Source organism: Tetrahymena thermophila (assembly GCF_000189635.1).
Source record: "Tetrahymena thermophila SB210 genomic scaffold scf_8254650, whole genome shotgun sequence".
NCBI classification, from domain to species: domain Eukaryota; phylum Ciliophora; class Oligohymenophorea; order Hymenostomatida; family Tetrahymenidae; genus Tetrahymena; species Tetrahymena thermophila.
In genome coordinates this window covers 85,834-112,531 of record NW_002476418.1, presented here as the reverse complement: position 1 = coordinate 112,531, position 26,698 = coordinate 85,834, and the positions used below count along the sequence as shown (strand labels likewise).

General features: G+C 24.3%; 5 protein-coding genes across 5 annotated transcripts; 3 read left to right on the top strand and 2 right to left on the bottom strand. All coding sequences in view use genetic code 6, as the record gives it.

The window, feature by feature from the left end:
• Positions 1–1,084: 1,084 nt before the first annotated feature.
• Positions 1,085–9,365, top strand: TTHERM_00074350 (Serine/Threonine kinase domain protein; the record flags this gene model as incomplete). Its single annotated transcript, XM_001015574.2, has 15 exons — positions 1,085–1,210; positions 1,388–1,708; positions 2,043–2,114; positions 2,454–2,643; positions 2,708–2,807; positions 3,032–3,280; positions 3,338–3,565; positions 3,628–4,121; positions 4,244–7,042; positions 7,131–7,600; positions 7,919–7,999; positions 8,069–8,687; positions 8,740–8,871; positions 8,922–9,168; positions 9,236–9,365. The coding sequence occupies 15 exons, from the start codon at positions 1,085–1,087 to the stop codon at positions 9,363–9,365; spliced, it is 6,258 nt and encodes a 2,085-aa protein (XP_001015574.2).
• Positions 9,366–10,062: 697 nt separating this feature from the next.
• TTHERM_00074340 (cyclic nucleotide-binding domain protein) lies at positions 10,063–13,239 on the bottom strand (the record flags this gene model as incomplete). The annotated part of the gene is made up of 2 exons (XM_001015573.2): positions 10,063–10,114; positions 10,172–13,239. The coding sequence occupies 2 exons, from the start codon at positions 13,237–13,239 to the stop codon at positions 10,063–10,065; spliced, it is 3,120 nt and encodes a 1,039-aa protein (XP_001015573.2).
• A 2,059-nt stretch (positions 13,240–15,298) lies between these two features.
• On the top strand, positions 15,299–18,553 carry TTHERM_00074330 (nuclear movement protein; the record flags this gene model as incomplete). The annotated part of the gene is made up of 1 exon (XM_001015572.2): positions 15,299–18,553. One exon carries the CDS (start codon positions 15,299–15,301, stop codon positions 18,551–18,553), a length of 3,255 nt encoding a protein of 1,084 aa, XP_001015572.2.
• A 736-nt stretch (positions 18,554–19,289) lies between these two features.
• Positions 19,290–20,645, top strand: TTHERM_000074329 (nuclear movement protein; the record flags this gene model as incomplete). Its single annotated transcript, XM_012797547.1, has 5 exons — positions 19,290–19,509; positions 19,569–19,618; positions 19,673–20,059; positions 20,128–20,382; positions 20,454–20,645. Exons 1-5 carry the CDS (start codon positions 19,386–19,388, stop codon positions 20,643–20,645), a joined length of 1,008 nt encoding a protein of 335 aa, XP_012653001.1. The 5' UTR covers positions 19,290–19,385.
• A 926-nt stretch (positions 20,646–21,571) lies between these two features.
• TTHERM_00074320 (glycogen/starch/alpha-glucan phosphorylase) lies at positions 21,572–25,770 on the bottom strand (the record flags this gene model as incomplete). The annotated part of the gene is made up of 15 exons (XM_001015571.2): positions 21,572–21,647; positions 21,709–21,824; positions 21,910–22,092; positions 22,154–22,245; positions 22,303–22,558; positions 22,613–22,750; positions 22,810–23,064; positions 23,121–23,234; positions 23,370–23,486; positions 23,540–23,804; positions 24,136–24,663; positions 24,857–24,891; positions 25,032–25,247; positions 25,397–25,651; positions 25,762–25,770. 15 exons carry the CDS (start codon positions 25,768–25,770, stop codon positions 21,572–21,574), a joined length of 2,655 nt encoding a protein of 884 aa, XP_001015571.2.
• Between the last annotated feature and the right edge of the window lie 928 nt (positions 25,771–26,698).

The window sequence follows — 26,698 nt, the reverse complement described above, 5'->3', positions numbered from 1 at the left end:
GATAAAAAAAACAAATAAAATATAATAATTAATTAATTATCAAATATTAATTTATATATTTGGTTTTATGAAGAGATAGATATCACAGAAAATTAATTTAACAAAAATTATTTAATCTTAATATTTGTATTTAAAACAAATACTTAAAAAAGAGTAAGAATTAGAGATGGCCAGTTATTTAGTCATATTTGAAAAAATTCTAGTATTTAATATTTATAATATATGTATCTAATTATAGCAAAATGCCATACAAAAATTTCGTGGTTGGGATGCCACTTATAATGAAATAGATTTTTTATTTATTAAAAATATGATTTTTATATTTTATAATAGGATTATAATTAATAATTTAATAAATAATAATTTTAAAAATAAGTAATTTATTTACATCAAAAATTTTAAATTTAGCCAAATTTTCTGAAGTGGGGTAGCCAAAAAAAAATACAAGGATTTTAGGGCAATCAATTTCTATAGTGAATAATTGAAATTCACCATTATTCATATACCTTTTAGATTCGCCATTTGCCTTGAAGAAATACGGTATAAATGATCTACTATAGTTTTTTCTCTTATAAAACAAAAGAGTTAAATTAAAATACCAATATTATGTAAATTATTAACTTTAAAATGATTTTTATTTATAAAATTATATAATCAAAGTAAAGAAATAGAAGGATTTAATAAATAAAACCAAGTAGTTATTTAAAAAGAAGTGTTGTAAGTTTTGATTTGCTAATTAATTGCTACAATAAATTTGATAAAAAAAAATAAATGATTAATTGATTGCTAATCCATTCATTCAACAGATGAAATACTCATGCTTGGTGGATTGTTTATTTATTTATTGACAAGCTATTTTATAGAAAAAATAATTAGAAAGAATTAAGGAAGAATGAGGGTAAAGTGAATGAGATATGAATAGATGAAAAGATTATTAAACAAAATTTTTTAATTGATAAATTAACTAATAATTAATTATTCTTTATTTTAAACATCATTAATAACTTTAATATAGGTAACAAAAGAAGGATAGAATATAAAAGAGATTGATTGATTGACCTAATAATTTTAATATTTATTCTGTATGAACCACTAGCATATTAGTAAAATTTAAAGGACTTCTCTTAGTTTAGATGAGTTAAAGTTAAGATAACTCTACGAGCCAGAGAGGACAATTTACAAGACTGAGAAGTTATCCATTTCTGATATTGTATTGATATTTTTATTAACAAATAGCAAGAAATCGAGTTTGATGATGATTTATTCAATTATTTAGTTGCTTATGAGACAAAAAAAAAGCAAAAAAAGAATATTTCACAATTTGAATCAAACCCGAATTAAAATATGGCAATATTCAGATATAAACTAATCAATTTACTATAAAAAGGAATAGGTTTGGCAGAGACGTGATAGATTAGAAAGGTTTTAAAAAAAATAAACAATCGAGTAGTTACTCAAAGTAGATTAAGTTAATGATGAAAAAGCATAAGCACTTAAAGAAGTCATATAGAAAAAAAATTTGGAGAGCTTGTCTCTTGAATAAAATTCTCCAGAAACATATATAGCAAATATAATAAAATTTATAGAGACATATTTGCCTAGCCATAATTATACTACTCATTTCTTAAAGGGATAAAACAAATACATGAAATCCTTTTCTGAAGACAGCAAATAAATATTTTGGAATCCGTGTAAAGCTCATCATGAGGTAATTAAATACAGTTATAGGATTTGAAACATATATAAAATAAAGGCAGCAAGAATATTAAGACATTATAAATTTAAATGAGAATTATGAATTAATTAGGATGATAAATAAACATAGAATTGTTAATTTTTAAGACATTTATTTTTGGAGATTTCTAAGCGATCGTAAATAATAAATAACTATAATTAGATAGTTAGTTAGTTAATTATTAATAGATTAAATAATAAATAAATAAATAATTGACTATAAATGTTTGTTTATTCAATAATAATTGCAACTTTAAAAAACGAAGATAATTAATGATAAAGATATTCATTTATTTCATATTAAATAGACAAAAAAAAGAATTATGTGCGTACTACCGACTTTGAGGCATCTTTACGAGTCCTGTGGAGTTGAAATATATGTAAGTTTTATACTTAAATTTACTATCAATTCATCATCTATTCATCCATCCTAAATAAGCTCTATTTATTTATTTTTTTAAAATGCTTTTGAGTTGTGATTATATCTTACAAAAATATTAACCTTTTTTATTAAAACCCCACTTTTTTAAAAAAATTAATTGATTAATTAACTAATTAGAAAAGAACTTAAGTTTTATTTTAATGCAATAAAATTCCTTTATTTTTTACAAGCTTAGGCTGTATTCAAAATGTTGTTTGGTTATATGAATGGATGAAATTAATTTAATTTAAGAATTTTCATTAATTAAATTAAATGTATTTTTTATTTTATTTTATAGAAAGAAACTATTTAAGAAATGATTGTTTTATTTTATTAAATTTACAATTCCAGCGATATTGACCTTTATCTCTCTGCTTTTGAAGACAATTTTTTGTATAAAAACGTTTTGAAGCTACTTGATATTATAGCAGCTTAGGAAAAAATTGTTAAAAAAAAAGAGAATGTTGCAACTGAGAAAAAGGAAGAAGGTAAATAATATTTATTATTAAATTTAGATATTAATAAAATCACAATTTAATCTAATTAATATAGGAACATCTCATCAAAGTACTAAAACTAAGTAGCTTCTTGTTGCTCCCTCTAAAAAAAAAGTAGTTAAAATTCTCATAACAGATGAGCCATCTTATGTAAAGTATGACATTAAAATTATTTACAGAAAAATAAAATGAAAATACTTGGTTAGATTCATAATTCAATTAAAATTCAATTTATTTAAACTATTATTTTATATTTAGATTAGTTTATTATTTCATTCTCAAATAATCAAATCTGTCATTAGATTGAGTGATAATTATAATTTACTAAAGTTGAAAAAAATCATTTGTCCTTAACATTTTAATTTAATATTTTAATTAGACTTATTGGAAAAGAAATTAAATTATTCAAGTACAGCTTGTTCCCAATGGTACACTACTTATAAGTAGCAAGAGTTAATTATGAAAGTCATACACAAGAATAATAAGAAATTGTAAAAAACCATGCTTAATTGATTAGGCTATTTGGATTCAATATTCAACATTTAGAAAACTAAACAACTGCTGCTGACTAAAAAGTACATAAATTAGAGAAATGGAAAATTAAGAAATGGTGCAAACATGTTTTAAAGTAACTTTGAATAGATTTTGTTTGTTATTAACTTTTTTAAAAATTTTTTATTTTAAGTCATTTAAGCAATTAATTGGGACTTCTTGATAAAGAAAAGTTAACTTTAAAATGTAGACTTTGTGATTCTAAAATAGATGTTTCTGAAGCAAAACCTCATTCTGAAATTTGTCTGAAAAATTCTTAAACAAAGAAAAAAATATTGGCTATGGATTAAGAGTTGGTACATTTAATTAATGAGTCTGTTAAACTCAGAAATTAGTATCGTAAAGACATGAATTTAATGATGTAATTATTTTATTTAATTTAAATCAAATAAATATTTATAATAAATCAAATGTTTCTATTAGAGTTAAGCAGGCAAGGTAAATAAGAAATGCATAAAAGGAAGATGGTTTAGATAAATTTGGGGAAGACTAATCTCCTACTAATAATAGTTAACACACTCTAGCTAAACCTACAACTAGCAGTAGGAGATTAAGACCTATGCTCTCCATGTGCTCTTCAGATCAAGTTTATAAAGAGGATGAAAACACAAATAATGAGGCTATATCAAATCACTCCCTTAGCGTAGTTGATGAAGATAGCTTGTCAAATTCTAGCTAAAGTAGAATTGGCCATAATATATCTCCTTCTATTCGTATTGAGAGAAAGTCTGGAAGACGTATTGGAACATAAATACATAGTGAAAAGATTCCTTCTATATCAAATATACCTAAGAAAATAGTTGAATTAGATGAATAAAAATTAGAACAATTCAAGAAAAATGGTGATGTCTTAAAAGAATTGATTACTTATGGAGAGAAGGTCATTAATGCAAACGAATAAACTTTAGATATTAGAAGTAACAAATCATTCATTCATTTATTTATTTCATGATATTTTTTTAATCTGTTTTACAGAATAAAATTTTATCTTTTATATTGCTTGGGAAATTTTTTGAACTTTTATTCAATTAATAAATAGATGAAATTTAGCTTAAATAAATGATTGAATCTTTAAAGGGGTCTTTCACATCAGAAGATGATCAGATTATGAGCTAATTAATTAATAAATTTGAGTTACATTTATAAGAAAGAATAGAAATCACTAAGAAGGCTTAAAAGTATGATTAAAACTTAAGAGATACTAGCTCTTCTAACACAAATGTAAACTCTAGTGCTTAAGCTCAAAATAAAAAAAATATGTTGACTGGTATTTCTGGTTCTGTTAAAGTTAAGAATTTTAAATTTGGTACGACTTCTTTGAATAAGCCAAAGAGCGGGTTTAATACTCCTACTGCTTAATAAGCTACTGCAAATAGTGAAAGTGATGCTTAATAGCCTTAACAAGATTCACAGTCCCAGTCACAGGAAGCTGCTGCAGTTGCCTCGCCTAAACCAGAAGAGAAAAAAGAGGAACCGAAGAAAAAAATGATGGTATTTGGTTCAAATGCAAATAAAAAATTGTAAGAAAAATAAGCTGCTAAAAAAACATAGTCAGGCATTATAGAACCAAGTGAACTACAGTAGTAAGCAACATCATCAATGAGTAATAGTTTGAATAGTGCACAAGGAACAAGTGCATCAATAAATGCTTCATTGGATTCCCTTCAAGCAAATCTTTCAACCAGTGAAAGCATAAATATTCCAGCATAAAATTCTTAAAATAATACTCCTACTGCATAGAGTGATTAAAATAAAACTGCTCAGCCTAATTCAACATCTGAAAATAGTGCTCCAAAATAAGAAGCACCTAAGAAGTTTAATATAATTAGCTCTAAGCTGAAGCAAAATCTAACTATGAAAAATCAAACTAAGCAAGAAACTGTCTCCTAATCATTAGATAAACCTTAGTCCTCAGTAGCTCAATCAACAACTCAAAGTTAGCCATAAACAGCTGCATAGACTCCACCATAAGCATAAACATAGACTCCGTAAACCTAAGTCATTAAAGAACCTGAATAAAATGGAGTAAATAAATAGAAGGTAGAAGAAAATAATCCTTTGAAATCTGAAACAAAGTAAACTGAAGAAGAAAATAAAATAGAATAAAACACCGCTAAAAAAGAATAAGCTCTAGAAAAGGAAACATAAAATGATCTACCTAAGCAAGAGGAAGAAGTTAATAGCAATTCTGAAAAAATGATAAAAGAAGAAGGCGAAATTAAAAGCAAAGACAGTAATGCAAAAAGAAAACTCTTTAAAAGAAACGCATCTAATATTATGGAGGAAGACGAAGATTTAGAAGATGAAGATAGTGAAAGTTCTGTAAGTTCTGTAAGCAAATCTTTTTCTAAAAAGTCTTTGGAAAATGTTGAGGCTATTTAGGAAGATGAAAATGAAAATGTAGATTCTCCTTAATTAAATGTACAAAAGAGAGAGTTTCCTAAAGCCAAAATAGAGGATAGAAGGCAATCTGCATTCGCTAAAGTCCTTGGATCAACTCCCATGCCTCCTAGAAAATTAGATTAAAGTCCAAGCCAATAAGATAAGCTAAACCAATTTAAGTACTATTAAAGTATGAAAAGAAAGAGTGAAGGAGATAGCCCATAAACATAATAAACACCATAAATACAATCAAGCGATAAATTAGATTTGAAGTCGTTAGCAAGTATTAAAAGTCTATAAACAGATTCAAATAGTTCATTAGACGAATTGTAAGCATAGCCTTAGTAAATTTAAGAATCTAAAAACAAATAATAAGCTGAGTAAGATATACCAACTGACATAGATGAAAATGATCCAGTTGCAAAACTTGCCTTAAAGATTATGAAAAATAACTCTTCTCTTTCTGAGATTCCTTCTGAGAATATGTTGGGAGAATAAAATTCTTAGATTATTCCTGAAGAAAGTGAGAGTGGCAGCTCTGTTTAATTTAGTGAGAGCACAATTGGAAAGATCAGTGAGTCAAATTTACCATCAGATTCCTAGCTTTTAATCATAAACAATTTAATGACTTTATCAAACACTCCTTAAAGTTCATAGATTTTTTAAGATTCTTAATAAGCACAGACTTTGTCTCCTCCAAAAGACGCAAGTAAATCTAAGTAAATAAAATTATCATTACAAAGCCTAGAAAAATTTTTACCTGCAAATGATTAAAATGATGCTTTGAAAGAGAATTAAAATAGTAATAATAATAGTGGAAATAATTAAGATAATTAAGAGAAAGAATAATTATAATCAAATACATGTAAAGATTAAAATAAAGACTAAGATCATCTCTCTACATAAGAAGATTCACCAACAGAAAAAGGAGGTGATAAAAATGATGAATAGCAGTAAAAGAGTAGATTCTTTAAGGAATCTAAAAGCTTGAAAATCGATGAGGAAAATGAAAACAAAGAATTAAGTTCTAAAGATTACGACAACATCTTAGCTGAAGATTTAGAGTCATTATCTAAAAATGATAAATAAAATGATTTAGACTTTGCTCGTTTCGAGGATTCAAAGAATCTTATTGACAGTAAAATATCAAGTGATAGCTTTGATAATGATTTAAATAAAGAACAGTAAACTGATAAGAAAAACATGAAGTACTTCAGTTCGAGTTCAGATAGTGATGATAGTGAAGCAGACTAAATGATAGCTTCACTTTTAAACGAAAGTGCTTTAGGTTCAGGAAGCGATTCTGATGATTCCGATAAACCTGCATTCATGAAAATAATTAAAGACAAAGAGCAAATAAAATTACTTGAGAGTTAAAAGAGTAGATTTTCATTTATTACACCCTAAATGATTTCTGACGATTCTGAAGATTAAGGATATGAGTCAAAAATTTTAAGTAAAATTTAACATTTTTTTAATAATTTCAAGAATTTAATATAAACTTTTTATGATGTTTCTAATATGATTTTGAATAAATAATTTAGCAGAATAAGCAAATAATTTGTAAAACTCTAATAATTAAGACTAACAGTAGGCATCTACAAATCACAAACCATCAAACGATAATTAGATTAGTGAGCCTATTAAAGAAAATAATGTTAAAGAAGAAGAAGATAACAACGAGGAAGAAGAGCAAAGCAATCAAAATGGCGCTCCTAATAATGAAGAGTAGTAAGTTGTCAAAAAATACAGCAATATACCCTCAGTCTACACAAATTATCCTGATATGCCTGACTTTTCACAATACAATATTATTACTGAAAAAGGTTTCAATAGTGATTCTGAATTTGTTAAATTGGATACACAAAAGAAGAAAGATCAAATGACAGTAGGCTTCAAAGATTTTGAGTTCATAAAAATGCTAGGAAAGGGTGCTTACGGAGGAGTCTACCTAGTTAAAAAGAAAAATACAAATGATTTATTTGCTATGAAAGTTATTGATTGCTCTGGCAAAGTATTTATTAAATTTTTTTTTTCTACAATTTTAATTAATTTTAATTGAACATTTTAATTTACTTACACTAATGACTTTTTAATGAATAATTCAATTTTTTTTAATACTAATTTAAACAAAATTTATCAAATTTGACATTTTTCTTAATGATTTAAATTTTATTATCTATTCAACAACCTTTTATGGAAATTTTTCAAAATTAAATTAAAATTTTTTATTAATTTGAAATAAAAAATATTTTAATAAATATTTTTAATTCAAGAATTCAATTTAATTTTCAGAAAACTTACTAACTTATTTATTTTAATTTCTCAAAAGTTGGATAAAAAATATTTGGAAACACTTTAATCTGAAAAAAATGTTTTCGAAGTTATCACTGGAGACTGGGTAGTAAAGGCTGTAAATAAATAAATTTTTATTTTTGATATTTAACTTATTTGATTGATTTATGAATTTAAATAAAATTAGTTTTACTCATTTGTGCATGAAAATTATCTCTGCTTTGTTCTTGAATACATGATGGGTGGTGATTTCAATAAAATTTTAAGTTTATATACTGCTCTCGATTAATGGATTGTAGAAATATATATTGCAGAGCTAGTTCTTGCTATTGAATATCTGCACTCTATGGATATTGTTCATAGAGATCTAAAGCCAGATAATATGCTTATAGACACCACAGGTCATTTAAAGTTAGCTGATTTTGGTCTATCAGAAGTAGGTTTTAAAACTAAACTTAATAAACATATTAATAAAACCGATGAAGATCCTAGCTAATAAGGAGCTGGAGAGTTGGTTGGAATTAATATCGATGAGGCAAATAAAGAAAATGAGTTTAAAATAGAAATTTAGGTAGAAGGTATGATCAATAACGAAAAAGAATAATAAAAAAGAATTGTTGGTACTCCAGATTACATAGCTCCTGAAATTATCACAGGAGAGTCAACAAACAATAAATCCCTTGATTGGTGGAGCATGGGAGTAATTATGTATGAGTTCTTGGTAGGATTGCCTCCCTTCAATGCAGACAGCGTTGAAGAAATATTTGATAACATTAAAAATTTAAGAATGGAATGGCCTGAAATAGGTAAAATTATAATTAAATGATTTACAATATAATATAACTTCAATATTTTTAGGTGATATTAATGATGGTGATAAAATATCTCCTGAAGCTTATGATTTGATTAAGAGATTGTTAAATCCTAATTACAAAGAGAGACTAGGAGCTAAAGGTGTAAAGGAAATTAAAGAGCATGCATTCTTCTAAAGTATTATCAATTAGAAATTAAACTTAAATACTAAATACTTTTATAATTAGATATTAAATGGAATAAATTGAGAAGCTAAAGACCTCCCATCTAGCCCAAGAGCAAGCAGACATAAGAAGCTAAAGAAAAGAGAGAAAAAGATAAAGAATAGATGCAATAATTCTTAAACTCTTTAAATATCAAGCAAGGAATGAGAAAAACTGATGACGTTAGCAAAAAATTATAAGAAGGATTGAAGGCACTCGAAAGACCTGATTTAGTTGCTGAATAAAACATTTAAGAAGCTAATCAAATGATGTAATTAATTAATAAATAAATTAATTAAATAATTTTTTTTTAAACTAATTTTTTTAAACAAATTTAGAGAGGATAAAAATTACAAAAAAATGCAGTTATAAAAGAAAATAGATCAAGTCAAAAAGCTTCAATAAAAGCTGGAGGATGAATTATAGTCATTTGCTCCTGTTAAGGTGTTAGACGATTTTTCTACTTGAAATAATTTATGAAGATAAATATTTAGAACTTTAAGTAAATGACTAGATAAATAAATAACTAAATCATACTAACAAACTAACCAACTAACTAACTAACTAAGTAAATAAATAAATAAATAAATAACTTAATATCTATCTATATATTAGACGAAATCAAATAAATAAATAAATAAATGAAAAGAAATATTTTAATAACATTTATTAACTAGAAAGATATGATACTTACTTATATTAGTACATTATAAAAAGAAATATATCTTTCTCTCTTTACCTATCTATCTATTTTTATTAAAAACAATACTGTTCATATATAATTTTACCTTTTTGCTATGCTTACAATATACTATATATTTATGTTGTAAATTCATATTATTATTACAACCTAATTTTAAATATTTTATCTCAAATGTTTTAATTAATTAATTTATGCTATTTATTTTTTTTCTTTATTATTTTGAAAAATATGATTTGCATATAATTCATAATTTATAGAATTCTCTATCTATAAATTAAGGTATAATGTGTGAGAATTTACATTATTTTATTTTTATTTTTAAGAAATTATAATGTGCACAAAATTAAAATAATATGATTGAAATTTGAACGGTCTCATAAATTGCTAAATGAAGAAATACATATACATATATTTATACAAATAAATAAATATCAAAATTTTGAGAAAATAGATGAAAATTATTCATAATTTATATCTATGTTAATAATATAATTTTTTTTAGTATCTTTAGTATCTTTTAAAAATATTCTAAGAATTTCCAGAAGGGAAATAAAAATTATAATTTCTTAACTTATCAAAATCACTGTTATTATCTTGCTGGCTGAAAAAGACTGATTTTTTAGCCTTTAAGTATTTGCTTATAGAATTTAAATCTAAATCATATTGTTAGGCCTTTTCATTTTCGTTCCTATCTAAACTTTTGGTTCTACCATTACTGAATTCTGCAATTGAGGTCTATTACTTGGTATATTTAGTTCCTAAACTCGTTGTTAACGGTGCTTCTGATTTAAACTCAGGATCAAGGTTATTGAAGAAAGAAGTTGAATTTGGTAGTAGGACGTTAGTATTTTTTTTATTGCTAATTTCATCTTCTATCAGAAATTAAGATGTTGATAATCTGTTTTTTTATGATTGAGTTCCTAGTTGATACTTGCTACTATACTGAATTGTTTGTGCTGATTTTTAGGAAATTATTTTAAATTCTTCAACATTATTTAATAAAGAATCTATGATCATTGTGTCCATTTACTGCTGTGAAGTTGGGATAATATTTTAAGTTTTATGATTTGCATTTTCTTATACATTAGAGCTTATTCTTTTAGAACTTAATCGTTGTTGCAATTTCTAGTTATCATCTTTTGATTCCTCTTAAAAAGAACTTTCTTTTGCACTTGCACTCATATTATCATTTTCTTCTGAAGAGATATCTTCAGAAGATAAATTGTAAAGTAAACACAAATTAATGTTCCTTTTCATATCATTATTTTCTTTTAGCTGAATCCTAAAATTCCTTATGAATTTCTTTGCAATCATTTTATTTTATTTGAAGGAATATAAAGGATTTTGTTTATTCTTTTTTCTTTCTTGAGTTTACCTTGATTGCTCAACATTTTAAGCGAATTTACTTGTATAGTAAATCAGTTTTTTAGGAAGATGGATTACTGGACATTCAATTTGTAAGTGGAAGTTACTTTAGCAAAAAATACAGTTCTCTCCTATCAGTTCATAATTTTCGCTTAGTGTAATTCTATCTTTTAAATCACAAAAGACTTCATAATCACCTTCCTTATTTTTTACTATTTCTATAAATTTATCTCTATTTATTTTAATGATCTTAGTTGGTATTTTTGTTTTTACTGAAATTTAACCTATTTAGCCTGAGAAAAAGTTATATTTGCCAAACAAATCTCCATTCTTTAAAATTTAAATTGGGATTTAATTCTATTCATTCTTTTAAAAATGTTAAAACACTTACAATTCTCCTTCTACAACGTAAATTAAACTTGCCTAACTTTATTCTCTTTGGCTAATTATTGTTTAACCCATTCCATAAAAATCTTCTTGTATTGTTTCTGCAAGCTCAAACAAGGTTTGCTTTGAAAAATTTTGATTTAGGAAATCTATTTTTTTAAGTATATTTTACAAATACTCTATTTTAATCGTTTTGTATGTTTCTGGAGATATTTATTTAAGAATACTTTGAGCTTCTTCGCTATTTTTGTTTTGGAAGTACTGATGAAAATTTTCTAATTAAATGTTTGCTTTCATTTATATAAGACTTGAAGTTTTAATTTTATTCATGTAGTTATTTATTTTAGTATTACATTCACTCAATTGCTTACTATCCTATTGGTATAAATTTATTATCTCGTGAATTTAGTTTAAAATATATCCAAAAAATAGTACAGCAAACATCATAATGAAATTTGCAAATAATCTTTAAAGAGGAGAGGAAACTGTATTTTGTCCAGTGACAAGAACCGTGATAGACCAATTAAAAGAATCTAAATAGATATTCCACCATGTTAAATCATCAGAATCTAAATGGCTATACCATGTTTTATTTAAATTCAGTAGATTTATTTCGATTTAACCAATTAAATACCAAAAGCATGCAATTAAATGAGAGAAAATGAATATATTAAAAATTAACTCGAATAGCATCAAAATATGTTATTTCTAAAAAAAAATTTTTAAGGTTTTTTAAATTGATTCAAGATCACTTAAGGTGTTTTTAAGCTTGATGAAGCTGAAAATCAAATATATTTTTTATCCTTCTAAAGAACTTCCAGAATTAAGTAGAATTATTAAAGGTATAAAGTCAAAGATTGCCCTTTTCTTTATATAAATGCTAAAGATTTAAATTCTATTTGTAATTAATTTTGAAGAGTCGAAAATTTAAGTATTGAGATGAAGAATAATTTCTAATAACCAAAGAATGCAGACTGATCTTTAATAATTTATTTCTAATTCTTGACTTTATATAAAAACAAGATAAATAGAAAGTATAATGTAAAATACTACATTAAAGCAAGAAAATACAGACAAAATAGCTAAATAGAACTAATTTATAGGATTAATAAGCAAACTTCTACTATTCAGTAATTAGATTATTTTTGCAACAGTTCTACAAAATAAGCTTTTAATGCTGTGTTCTCCTTCAGTAAAAGCGTTTTTCTAAATAACATAGCTCTTATCCCCTATTATTTTTACAATTCTTTTGCTTTTGAAATACCTATTTCTCCCAAAAGGTGTTAGTTTTTATAAGAAATACATTATGTTCTTTTTTGAGTTCATCATAAAATTTTTTTTTAAGATTTCATCATTCCTTGCTTTCATTTTCTGCTTCTCACAAGAAAATTAATTGTTTTGTTTTTATTTATTAATTATTGGGCTTTATATATATTCATCGTGTTACTATTTTGGTATTTAAGTTTGTTCTTTTTCTTTATTTCTAATCAAGCTCTATGTCATAGAGTGCTTTTTTTATTCTAGATTATATAAAATATTACTCGATGTTTATTCATCATTATTTTGAGCTCTTTAAGTTAAAGACTTTAATTAATCAGTGTCTGAATTGTTGAATAGGTTATTTGTCATAAGCTTTTATAGTTATAGATTTGCTATTGATTATTCCATTGTTTTATTAAAAAAAGTGGTATTATCAAGCTATATCTGAGTTGCTTTAAACTTATCTTAATGAATTTGGCTGTTCAAATAGTCTTAGTCTTTTCCTTCTAACTAATTTAAATCGCTTTGAAATTTTATTCCTAAGTCATCATTGCTAAACACTAACTCAACCTTTTGAAAATTAGCTTAAGGGCCTAGCATTTACTCTACTGATTATCTTTGAATCATTATTCTAAATTTAATTAAAGCAGCAATTACTTTTCAATTTTTAATTTAATAAATAATAACTATATTGCAAACAAGATTAACTTTAAAATAATGTATTATTTTTAAGTTATTTAAAGAATTTGACAATAAATAATCAATCTAAATAGAAATAAGTAATGGAATTCACAAAAATTAAAAATCTACCACTTTATTAAATGTGAATTAAATATTAAAAACAATAAAAAATTATATTTAATAATATTCCTTATGTTTAAATAAATATTTGTTTGATCATTTTTAAAAAGTAAATTTATTTTTTAAAATAAAATTTATATTAACAAAATATGATTTTAGTTAGTTTTCAATTTTTCCAGATCTATTACAATTAAAAGTAGAAAAATTCTAAAAATCATTGCCTAAAAAAATAGTTCATAAAAAAATCAAAAAATAAAATAATTTGTAACTTTAAATTTATCAAAAATAGTTTCCACTAAAGCTTTGGAAGTATGTTTTAAAAATTTTATAGCAAAAAATACAAACTTTTAAAGTTTAAAAAAGAAGTGTTTGTCATTTTAACTTTTAACAAAAAGTAATTGTAAAATAAACACAAACATTTATTTAATATATAAAAACTAATAGAAATAAAAGAGGTAGATTAAGCTAAAAATATAATATATATTGATATTGAAAAAAAACCACCGATGATAAATATTATGGTTAAAAATATTTATTCTTACCTGAAAATACTTTTCAAATTTAGAGTAAAAAAAATAAAAAATTGTTTGCTAACTTTAATAAAAATGAAGAAATTTATGATAGTATTTATTTCTTGAATAGGTGTTTAATTTGAAGGATATTAATTGATTTTTTAAAATTTTTTTTAGTGTAATTAGGAATATTTAAATATAATAGTATGATTAACTAGTAAAAAATATAATTTTTACCTATTTTTTGCTTGTATTTTGCTGTCTATTTCTTGATATTAGCATAATAAAATTATTATTAATTAAATATCATGTTTTAGTAAAAATGTTATAAATTGAATTATTTTTAATAAAATTCATCATGAATTAATCTATTAAGCTTTAATAAAAATACTAATTGTTAAAGCTCATCTAACAATAGTTTTTCTAAAATAATAAATAATATTGTAGAATCACTTTATGCTTATTTGAATAATGAAGAAACAAGAAAAAAAACAAACATTCACTGGCAGAAAATGCTAAATTTGTACTAGTAAATACAAATTATTTTTGAGCAATTAAATTATTACAAATTAAAACCAAAAATATGAAAAAGAAACACAATATAGGCAGTATTTTTTTTCATTTAATCGATACCTAAATACATTTATTTGATAATATTTGTATTATAAATACTCAGTATTTCCTAATATTTATTTGATTTGCTTTATAACTTATAGAATTTTTATTTAACAAAAAGAAAAAATAAATAATATTTCTTATTTCTAATCAGTAAACCTTTATTTATTACAATTTTTACTTTAAATCAGCATTCGCACTTGCTTATTTATTATTAAAGTTATTTATTTATTTAATATTATTTTCATGCAGTTTTTGTTAAAAACATGGTAGAATTCAAATGTAAATATCAAAAAAAAGAAAATACATTTAATTCATTTTAAATTCAAAGGAATTCATTTATTTATTGCTAAAAATTCATTAATTTCAAAGCTTATTTTGAATATCTGAAAACTTGAAAATGAAATTTCAATAAGTAAATAAATAAAAATTTTACTTTTTCTCAAATCAGGTTTTTAACATAAAAGAATTGAATATTAATAATCATTATTCATCTATTTTTCTGAATATAAGTTTAAATATATTTTTGGTAAACCAAATCCATATATTAAATTGAACCAGCTCAAAAGTTTTAAAGAATATTTAATTTTCGATAGCAAAATCTTGGCAATTAATAATATATAATTTGCTTAAAAAAAACTAATTTCTTAATTAATTTCTAATTTTATTATAAAATAGCGTTAACTATTACTGCTATCGAGTTTAATTAAAAAGGTTGATTTTGATATTGATTTGTTTTTGGTTGGCGAAGGAAATAAATGGATTTGTAGAATCATCGTTCTAGCTTCAAAAAAGAAAAAAAAAAACTTTTTTAAGATTAAAATTTTGAAGAAAGCAAGCAGAATGATGTCACATTTAACTTGAATGGGTTATAATTAAACTCTTAAACAAGAAGAGATGAGATCAACAGTTTAATTGATAATGGAAACGAATTGCTGAGCTAAGGTTCACCATCATTAAATTAAATTATTTAGACTTCATAATTGAGTAGGACGAATATTTAGTCTGAAAAATTCAAAACGTTGGGGGTTGAAAAAAACGAGTTTTAAGATTCGATTAATGAATCTGATAAAGAAATCCCTACTGTTTCTTAAGTACAAAATACGGCCTAAAGATCTTTAAGGACGCGATCTTCTAATCATTTAAAATCTATTTTCCTTTCAGAAAATAACAAAAAGCATCTTTAAAGATCTAAACAAAATTTAAAGATGGTGCTGGGTTTACGAGGAAGCTAGACTGAAGAAAAAAAACTTATAAATTTTGTACTGCTGAAGCAAATTCATTAAAAAATGACATACTTTTTTTAAAATTTTACTTCCACTGGTAGAATTAAATTTTTAAACAACGAAAAGCACTAACAAATAAGAAAGGCAATTAATGATAATGGAGATTACATTCAGCCTAAGAACAAAGACAAAGTTGTATTCTTAATCAGGTGCTTCATAAATTTTCTATCTTGCTTTTAAGTTTTCAAAAGGTTTTTCTAGAATAGATCTTGCTTTATCATAGTCCCAAATAGTCTGTTCAACATGCTTTCATTGGTTTTCTTTTGCTCATTTAATTATCTATTTTTCTTCTTGCTTTCTATTATCATAATTTACTAAGGCTATTTGACTTACGAAAAGATGATTGCTCACTTTATTATTACAACTTGGATTTTAGACATACTAGTTCAATTAAACACACAAATTTATAAGAAAACTAATCTAATCAGTGATCGAGAAAAGATCATCTCTTAATATATTAAAAATAGAGCTATCTATGATATGATTCCACTTGCTTCCATTTTTCTTTCTACGTATACTTTTGAAAAAGCTTATATATAAAAGTGTCTTTAAGTATTATCATTTTTGAAGCTTAAAAATGTGCTAAAAGACACAAATAATATGCAAAAATAGTTGTGTATGTCGGTGAAGAACTACTATATCATTTAATTGCTCAATTTGATATTTAAGATATCTGCTTTGAGTCACACAGTTGCTTGCGTCTGGTATTTGATAGGCTAAATTGAATTACATCTTTTGAAAGAAGAGACTACATGGTATGATGAAAGTATAGGCTCTGATGGAATCTGGTGGAAGCTATACTTATAATCTATGTATTGGTCTCTCACGTTAATGATTACAGGATCAAATGAGGCTAAAACGACTGCATAAATGTTTTACACATCTTTTATAATGCTTTTTACAGCTATCATTTTTGGTTATATGCTTAACACGACAGGGATCATACTCTCTTAGCTGAATTAAAGAGATGAAGAGAAAAGAAAGGATTTAAATATTCTTAATGATTTTATGCGCTAGAATAAAATTTCTAAAGGGCTACAGGGAAGAGTAAATCTTGATTTGGAATATTAGTATTTACATAATCTCAAGAAGGATCAGGAACAAAAGTAGGAAGTTATTAGCAAAATATCTCCTCATCTACAAAGACTGCTTAAACTAGAGCAGACCAAATCTGCACTAGAAAAGTTTAATTTCTTAAACAAAAATTTCAGCAAAGAGACAATACAAGATTTAAGTTTAGAATTCAATGAAGAATTTTATTCTCCTAATTAGATTGTATTTACAGATAAGCAAGCGAATAATTTAAGCTTGATATTGATTTTATAAGGTTCTTTGTAAATATGTTAGACAATCGATAAATAAACTTAACCTATTTAATTTCTCAAAGAAGGAGATGTAATTGGATAAATTAATTTTTTTACAGGACTGTAATTTGAATATAGTGTTAAATCGGTTGATTTCACCAAAGTAATCAAACTCGATAGAGAAAAATTTCTTGAAATCATACAAAAGAGAGAAAAAGATTACGAAAAATTTTGCTACATAAGAGATAAGTAGCAGTTTTATATGTAATACAATATTGTTTAAGTAAAATGCACTTTTTGCCATTAATACACACATCAGACTACTGAGTGTAATCTCGTTCATATGGATAGGTAATCAAGCGTATTTGTTGCTAAATTTTAGCAGAATTTTTGTCAGTCTAGATTAAAATATGTTAGAAAGCAAATCAATTAAAATTCTTATATGATTAGAATAGCTGTTCAGCAGTCAGTAAGCAAATATATGTTTGAAGAAAAAAAGGCACTAAAGATTAACACATTTATCCAAAAAAAAAACAATTTTCCCTCAAATGATTCTGACGAGTATGAATCTGAAAACTCTATACGCATGTTTTCAACTTTTTAAATTTTATCTTCTTAGTAATCTTCTGAAGAAGAAAATGAGCAATCAGCTGTTACAGCATAAAAAGTTAAAAATTCAAGGTATTTTTAAAGCAACAAAATTATTTAACTTAATTAAAACTCTCTAAAGAAATAAAAATCTCAAGAAATTACTTCACTTAAAGATATCGGAGCTTAATAAGCGCCACCAATTAATCTTATATAACTAGAAATTATGAATAAATATTAAGATCAAGTAAATAAGAGAGGGAGCATATTTAAGACTAAAAATAAAAAGCATAGAAATAGTATTTAAGTGATAGATTTTAATAAAAAGAACAATAACCAAGATGCAGAAAACTTTTCTAAAAGACATAGTTTCTTATATTAAAATGCTATTATGAATAACAATACTTATTATAACCAAAATGATGATTCTTAATAAGTAAAATCTAAATAAAGAATAACATAAGACTTCAGTTTGACGCCTAGCAATTCAATTTAAAAGTAAGGAATTTAACAATTATAAAACACATCAAGGTTGGCTAATTCTAAAAAAAGAGATAAAAAATCTGATTATGAAAATCATTTTAGATCAGCACAAAAGAGAAAAACTTCTATTCTCTAAAAGCCGATGAGTATGATGTAAATCTTAGAAGAAGAGAAGAATTAGAAGCTCTTCATTTTTGATTTTGATCTTTATAAAAATTGGATGGTCTATTTCCCATAAGGAAATTTAGTAAACATATTAAATAAGTATAATAAGCGTTTGAGGAAAAAAACAAAACACTTGACATTTTATGATAAAAAGAAAGATAAAGTTGAAAAAAAGTAGGTTGAATGAAATATTTTTAAATTTATAATTTTGTCTTTTTTATCACTTAGATTTATTTTAACTTATTAAAGTTATATAATAAATAAAATAAAGATTTATAAAAATTATTACAAATAATTTTTTCATTTACTAATTATGTGTTTTGCATTCATTTTATTTTTAATTTTTTATCCTATTTTAAAATCAAATTTTTTATTTATTTTTTTGAAAAATTATTCTTTTTTTAAATTAGAATTTATTAGAATAAATGAAAAACAAACACAATTTTTGTTAATTAAGCAATTATTTTGATAAAGTAATCTTTAGTTGGATTAAATTTATTTCAAATAAATGCTAAAATATTAAATAGGTGATTCATTTTTTCTTTGTTGAAAAATAATGTTGTCTTATACTTTTTAAAAAAAAGAAAAGAGTTTTAAAAATAGCTAAAAATGATAAGAGTTTATTTAAATTTTGAAAACTATTTATTTACCTAATAAATTATTTTAAATAAAAGAAAACAAAGAAGAAATTCGCAAATTGTTATGTGATTAAAATAATAATTTAAATTTTATCAAACATAAAAAATAGAATATTGTCATTTATCATTCATTTATTTATCAATAAAAAGTATGAAGGCTTTTGAGTGTATATGAATGATATTTATACACATATATTAACTAAGCAATTAATTTTAAGTTTTCAGGAATCTTTTAGAAGCAAGAAAATTTCAATTTATTTTATTAAATCTACGCAAATTAATTAATTAATCAAATTAAAATAAATAAATTTTCAAAATATTTAAAAACTCATCAAAATTTAATTATTAATTTAAGCTAAAAAAATTTTTAAGAAAGCAATCATGGAAAACTTTTTAAGATTCGACGATTATTATTTCACTATTTGCAAAGAAACAGGTGGAATTGAAGGAGTCCTCCACTCTATGTTCAATTTCCTTTTTAGAAGAACTGATTTCTTCTACGAAGGTAAATATTTTATTTTATTGAATATCTAGAGTATAAATTGAACTATTAAAACAATACAGCTGATCCAGGTGATAAAATGGGATTTATTCCAGGTCAATCCAAGCAATTAGTAAACAATTTTAAGAAATCTAATAGTTGCTTTAATTTATTTTATTGCTATTAGGTTAATAAAATCTTTGACTAGTATTAAAACGAGCACTACAAAAGATTCCCTCCTAAAGACCCAGAACAATATGCCAAGAAAATTGAAGAATATAAAAAGAAAAAAGAATAGGAGTCTAAGATTGGTGAATAAGCAGTTTCACCATAGGTTGAAAAACCATCAGAAAACCAAACATCATAAAAGAAGGAAGTTAATACATCTCAAACTGCTAAAGTTTAAACAGAAAACCAAGAAAAGCAAATATAAAACCAAAAGGAAACAAATCAAAAACCTTCAAGCAATATTTCTACTTACAATGGTGGAGAAACTGAGAAGTATAAATGGTCATAAAGTATTAATGATATCACTGTAGAATTAAGATTGCCTAGAAAAGTTAAATCGAAAGAAGTAATTGCATATATTTTTTGTTAATTAATAATAAATACAAAGTAGCAAAATAAATTATTTAAATAAAGTTAAATGTAGAGTTTAAAGTTAATCATCTCAAAGTCACTTTGAAACCTGAAAATACTGTTTTAATTGATGGCGAATTATATGAAAAAATCAAGGTTGAAGATTCTTTGTGGAACATAGATGGGGACCTTCTTTAAATTACTATGGAAAAGGGTATTGAAACTATTTGGAAAACAATTATCAAAGGAGACTAAGAAATAGATGCAACAAAAGTAGAAAATTCAAAGCCTTTGGAATCCTTTGATACAGAGACTTAAGTAAAATAATAACTTCAATCAATTTAAATAATCTATTTTTAAAATATTATAATATAATAAATAATTAAAAGGGTGCTTTGAGAAAAATTATGTATGAGTAATAAAGAAAACAAATGGGATTACCATCAACAGAAGAAGAGTAGTAATTAGAAGCATTAAAGAAAGCCTGGAATGCAGAAGGTTCTCCATTTAAAGGATAGCCATTTGATCCCAGCAAGTTTAATATTGGAGGAGGTGGAATGAACTTACCTCCTATGTAATGAGCAAATAATAATTTGGAGAATGTCTGTGTTAATACTTCATTTGTCTAAGAAGTTATTTACTTTGAAGATTTTAACTTTAAATGCAAATACTCCTTAAACAAAAATAATTCAAATTTAAACATGTTTTAAAACAATTTATGTGTGTAGATTGATGTATGTGTATTCTATTAAAAATGTATAAAAATTTTTTTTAAACATAATTTAGAATTTAATTTTTTGAGTTATCTTCAATCAATCAATCAATCAATATATTAGAATCTATTTAAATCAATTTACACTAATATAATAGCTATTATTAAAATAACTTATTAATAGGTTTTAAAAAAATAAAAATTTAATTAAAGTATGGTTGATTATGTATGTATTTACTTACTTACTTACAATCACAAATTAATTGAAAAAATATTCTAAGTCAGTGATTTTTTCTTTTATTTTTAAAAACAAATATTAAAAGTCTGTATTTTAAATTAGTTTATATTTCAAGTTTTTTTTTTCCAACTTTTGTTTTAAAATGAACAACTTGATTGAATGATAGGATCTTTATCAACAATAAAAGCCAGCTATAAAAATTAAATGAAAATAAAATATTTATTAAATACAAATTAATCTTGAAATAAATGATTACTTAATAAAGATATAATAAGAATTAACTATTGAATTTATATTAAGTAACCTATAGCGTCATTTAAAAATTATAAAATAAAGTAAATTTATTAAAAAAATAGAAATAAAATTGATTTCATAGGTAATTAATTTTTGAGAATCAAAATTAATGATCGATCTATATGAGCAATATATATTATAAAATATGTAAGTAATTTACGAGAAAAAGTATAAAAGTTTATTTATTATTTAATAGTATATTGCCAATATTTTTTTATAAAAATTAAACTTTATTCTGTTTATTTTAATCATTTATCAATTAATCAATTTATATTTCTTTGGATAAATCTTTCCTTCTCGGATTTAGAAGGATTAGGAATTTCACAAGGTTCAAGATCCCTTTTTATTTATTTAGTTAAATATTTTTAATTTGTTGAAGATTTAAATATAAGTTTCATACCATATTTCTTCTGCATACTATCTAATAGTTCTATCACTACTAAATTTACCTGATCTTAAACTATTTAATATTGACTTTTTGGTCCACTCACTCTTGTTTCTATAAAGATTGTCAACCTTTAAATTATTAAAAAATAAAATTTAAATCAGCAACTTGAAATTTTAGCTAAATTATTCAATATATAAATGAACAAATAAATACTCTTTGTTAGGCTTCACAATATGATTCGAAATCGGCTCCAAGAATATAGTAGTCGTTTTTGTTTCTGATGGTGTCTAAAAGAGCATCTAAATCGTACTTGTAACCGAACAAGTCGCTGCTAATAGCATCACATACTTCTGTTAATCTAGGACCAAAATAATCTCTATAATTAGAATTTCTCATCTATTTATTCAAATATTAAAAATAAAAAATTGAACTTCCTGAATAAATCTTTATTAACAACCTTATTTCTTAATTCTTCTACTTATTCAACTCTGGCACCAAATATAAACATATTTTCTTCACCAACTTCTTCAGCTATTTCAACGTTAGCACCTTTTTTTAGATTAATAATTTTTTTTTTCTGTAAAATTTCTCTTAATTTTAAATTACCATCCATTGTACCAATGATCAAGCATCCATTCATTACGAATTTCATATTGGAAGTACCAGATGCTTCCAAACCTGCAGTTGAAATGTGTTAACTGAGTTCACTAGCTGGAATAATAACTTATGCATTTGAGACATTGTAATTGGGTAAGAAGACAACCTTAAGTAAATCACCAACTTCTTGATCGTTATTAACCTTTTAGCTAACTGCGTTGACCAATCTGATAATTCTTTTGGCAGTAATATATCCAGGTGCAGCCTATTTTTATAATTATTTCAATTAACATTTCATAAATAAATATATAAAAAATACCTTTCCACCAAACATGATAGAACGAGGTACAAATAATTTTCTTCTTTCTTCAGCTGGAGTCTTCTTTATGTCTAAATATCTTCTAATAACATAGAGAATATTCATTAACTATCTCTTGTATTCATGAATACGCTTGACCTTTAAAATTAATACAATTAAAAATATTTAATTAAAAGGTTTGAATTAAAAATATTTACTTAAATATCAAAGAGTGAGTCAATGTTCAAATCTACGCCACATCTTTCTTTCACCCACCAATAAAGCTTTTCTTTATTTTGTCTCTTAACTTGCATCCATCTGTTTTAGATAGCAGGATCATCAGCTATTTTTTGGAAGTTCTTGAGGATATCCATGTCAAGAATCCAGTCATCTGAACCGACAACATCATTAAGTAAAGCAGATAAACCTGGATTAGCACATCTAATCCATCTTCTAGGAGTAACACCATTAGTCTTTTTAAATATTATTTAAATAAATTCCTAATATCTTAAAAATGTTAAAAAATAACCTTGTTTTAGAATTTAGCAGGACGTAGCTCATAGAAATCCTTGAATAGATTAGTAGTCAAAAGCTATGAGTGTAAAGCAGCAACACCATTAACAGCATGAGAACCAACAATACTCTTTTAGTTAATTAAAATAATTTTTAATTCAAATGAACTCAATAAATAAAACTAAAAATTCATTATCATTTTGCAAAGTATTATTTATTTATTTAAAAAATAAATTCTCATGAAATTAAAAAAAATGATTAATACCAAGTTAGCCATTCTAATTGTCTTATGAGTTCCTTCTTCAACCAAAGAAAGAGTTGAAAGCTTTCTCCAGTCATTAGGATACTTTCTAGAGATCTTTTCTAAGAATATGTGATTGATCTATTAAATATAAATAAATGTTTATAAAAAAACACTTGGAGCTATCAATTTACATTGTAGATAATTTCTAAATGTCTAGGAAGTAGATTTCCAAGCAATTCGACCCCCCATTTTTCAAGGGCTTCGGGGAGAATGGTGTGATTTGTATAAGCAAACGAATTATAGACGACTTCCCAAGCTTCTTCATATTCTAAACCTTCAATATCAGTTAATATACGCATTAATTCAACAATAGCAAGTGCGGGGTGAGTATCATTCAACTATAAAGCATTATACTTGGGCCATTCCTTCCATTCTTTTCTTTTCTTCTTGAAACGTCTTTTTGTTAATTTAAAAATTTGATAAACAAAATCAAAATCAATTTAAATAAAAATAATAAATTTGGCGATTTATTTTTTTAAATCCAATTTTTTTAATTAAATACTATGAATTCTGACAAAAAACTTAAGCTATTTCTTTTATTTAAAGATTAATTTTAAAAACCCTCAAAAAAATTCTAACAAAATCAATCAAAATTGATTTAAATTAAAAAGCTTAAAAAAATAACTCTTTTGAATAAAATATATGATAAAAATACCCTTAAATTGTTTAAAAATCTATTTAAATATTTTGGATTTCTTAAATTAAAAAAATATTTATTTTTAAATACCTAATTGCATCTTGAATGGTTGCTGATACTAAAAGATATTGCTATTTTAATCTTAGCTCTTTGCCAGCATAGGTGGAATCGTTAGGGTAAAGTACACTTGTTATAAATTCAGCTCTTTGTCTGCTTTCAAGAGCCTTGAAGTAATCACCTTAATTAAAGGACTTGAAATCAAATTCGGAAGAGGGAAGAGATCTCCACAATCTTAAGTTAATAGTATTGAATGTGTTATAACCTGGGATAGGATTATCGTAAGCTCTTGCTACAATGATTTCACTTCCTTCCCAAATAGTTCTTTCTTTACCATCTTCTACTTTCTTTGTAATGGAACCGTAGAACTTTATTTAATAGTTGACGTCCAATCTTTCGATTTCCCATGGATTACCTCTATCCAACCAGTAATCAGGTACTTCTACTTAGTAACCATCTTTAATTTACTATCTAAAAATGCCATAACTGTATCTTAAACCGTATCCCCAAGCAGGGTAGTTAAGAGTAGCCATTGAATCTAAAAAGCATGCTGCTAAACGACTATTAATATTTAATTTAAATTAAATGATAAAACTCTAATCAAAATCAATTTAATTTAATTATTTAAAATTTATATTATTTGTAATATCTATTTATTAGAAATTTATTTGCTTGCTTAGCTTTCTTTCTTTCTGTTCTATATTAATTTGCTATTAGTAGTAAAAACTGGTCAATCAATCAATTAATTATTTACCCAAGACCACCATTACCAAGAGCAGGATCTACTTCCTTGATTTTTTATAAAATAATATTTATTCTTTAAAATTCGTTCTAAATATTGTGAAAATTGCAGATAATTAATTGCTTATGATTTAGTAGAAGAATGCTAAAAACGGTAATAATAATAAAGCAATAAATCAATCAAATACTTATTCGTAAACTGATTCCAAATTGTATCCCATGTCAAGCATAGCTTCTTTATATTAGCCTTCAAGTTCTAAATTAACAAGAGCATTTTGCAAACATCTACCAATTAAATATTCTAAGGAGAGGTAATAGACATACTTAACATCTTTGTTATTAAAATACTGGTATGTATCATTGAAGGCTTCAATCAATCTATCTCTTACTGAATGAGAAACAGCCTATTAAAAATAAATAAACATAAGAATGATGAACACTTTGCTCTACATTGCATTTGTAACTATGAAGAAATTCTTAAAGTATTTAATTCCAATGAGAATAGTATTTAAATATTTAAAATTATAAAAAAATTGTGTGAAAAATAATGTACTTAGTAGCAGTGAAGAAGAGTAAAGTCAAATCTAGTCTTAGCGAGAGTGTATTCGACGTGGTTAACAACACTACTTTAAATTGCTTCTTTTGAATTTGGCAAATATTTTTCCATCAACTTCCATATCTTACTAGTGGATTAACTGGCTACTGGAGTATTGCCTACTGAAGAAGCAAACTCAGGTCTATAACCACCAGCTACTTGTAGTTCTGAGTGTACAATAGACTTTCTTCTAATACTCAAACGTCCCTTTTGCTATGAATGAACAAATCATACATATTATAAAAGAATATTTAGAAATTGAGCGAATTAATAAAATATAATGAGAAAATAATCAATTATTGCTTAAGATAATTAGTATTTACTGCTGACATTTCTTTCTATTATTTCTTCCTATCTCTTATCTATTAGTTATTTATTTATTTGTTAAACTGTTCTTTATTTAGTTAGGATATGGAATTATTAATAATTAATTATTTAATATATTTAAATCTTTTTCAGCAATTTATTTTTTTTATTTATTATTCAATTCGTCAAGTACCAACTAACTAATCTTTTATTTACGCCTAATAAAAATATTGACAGTCAGCACTATCCTCTAATCTTTTCATATGGCGTAGTAATATTGTTAATATATTCACCTAATTATCTTAAATAATCAAACAAGCTTCATATCACTAAGTAACTACCAAAATAATAAAATCCAAATAAACAAGCAAATTAACATTCATTTTAATAAATAAATAAGTACTCATATTTCATTTCATTAAAACAAATAAATAAAAAAATTGATTAATAAAATATAAACAATTACTTTCTCATTATTTTGTTAATAATTAAACTTTCTTTCGTATTAACAAATCATTAATAAATGCAAATCTATTTGTTTAATTTTTTTTTTTGTTTGTTTGTTTTTTTGACTAATGACTTAATTAATAATCTTCTTATTGATCATTTTTATTCTACATTAATACTTTACATACTTTACTTAGATCATCCTCTATAATTAAATAATTCAAATCATTTTTTAATAATTAAAAAATAACAAAAGTTTGTTAAAGATGTAACAACATAGTGATATTTATTATAATGTTTAATAGTGTTCATTAAATATATTTCAAAAAATATTAATGAATCAAATATATTTCTATTTTCTAGGAGTAAGATTAAGTTTAATTGCTATTTGTAAAAAATAATTAAGTAAATGTAAAAGATTTATCAAAAAAGTCTTTATGCTATTGGTAAATTAAATTGTAATGATCAAAGTAAGATTTTCAATATCGAATATTCCTTTTCTTTTCT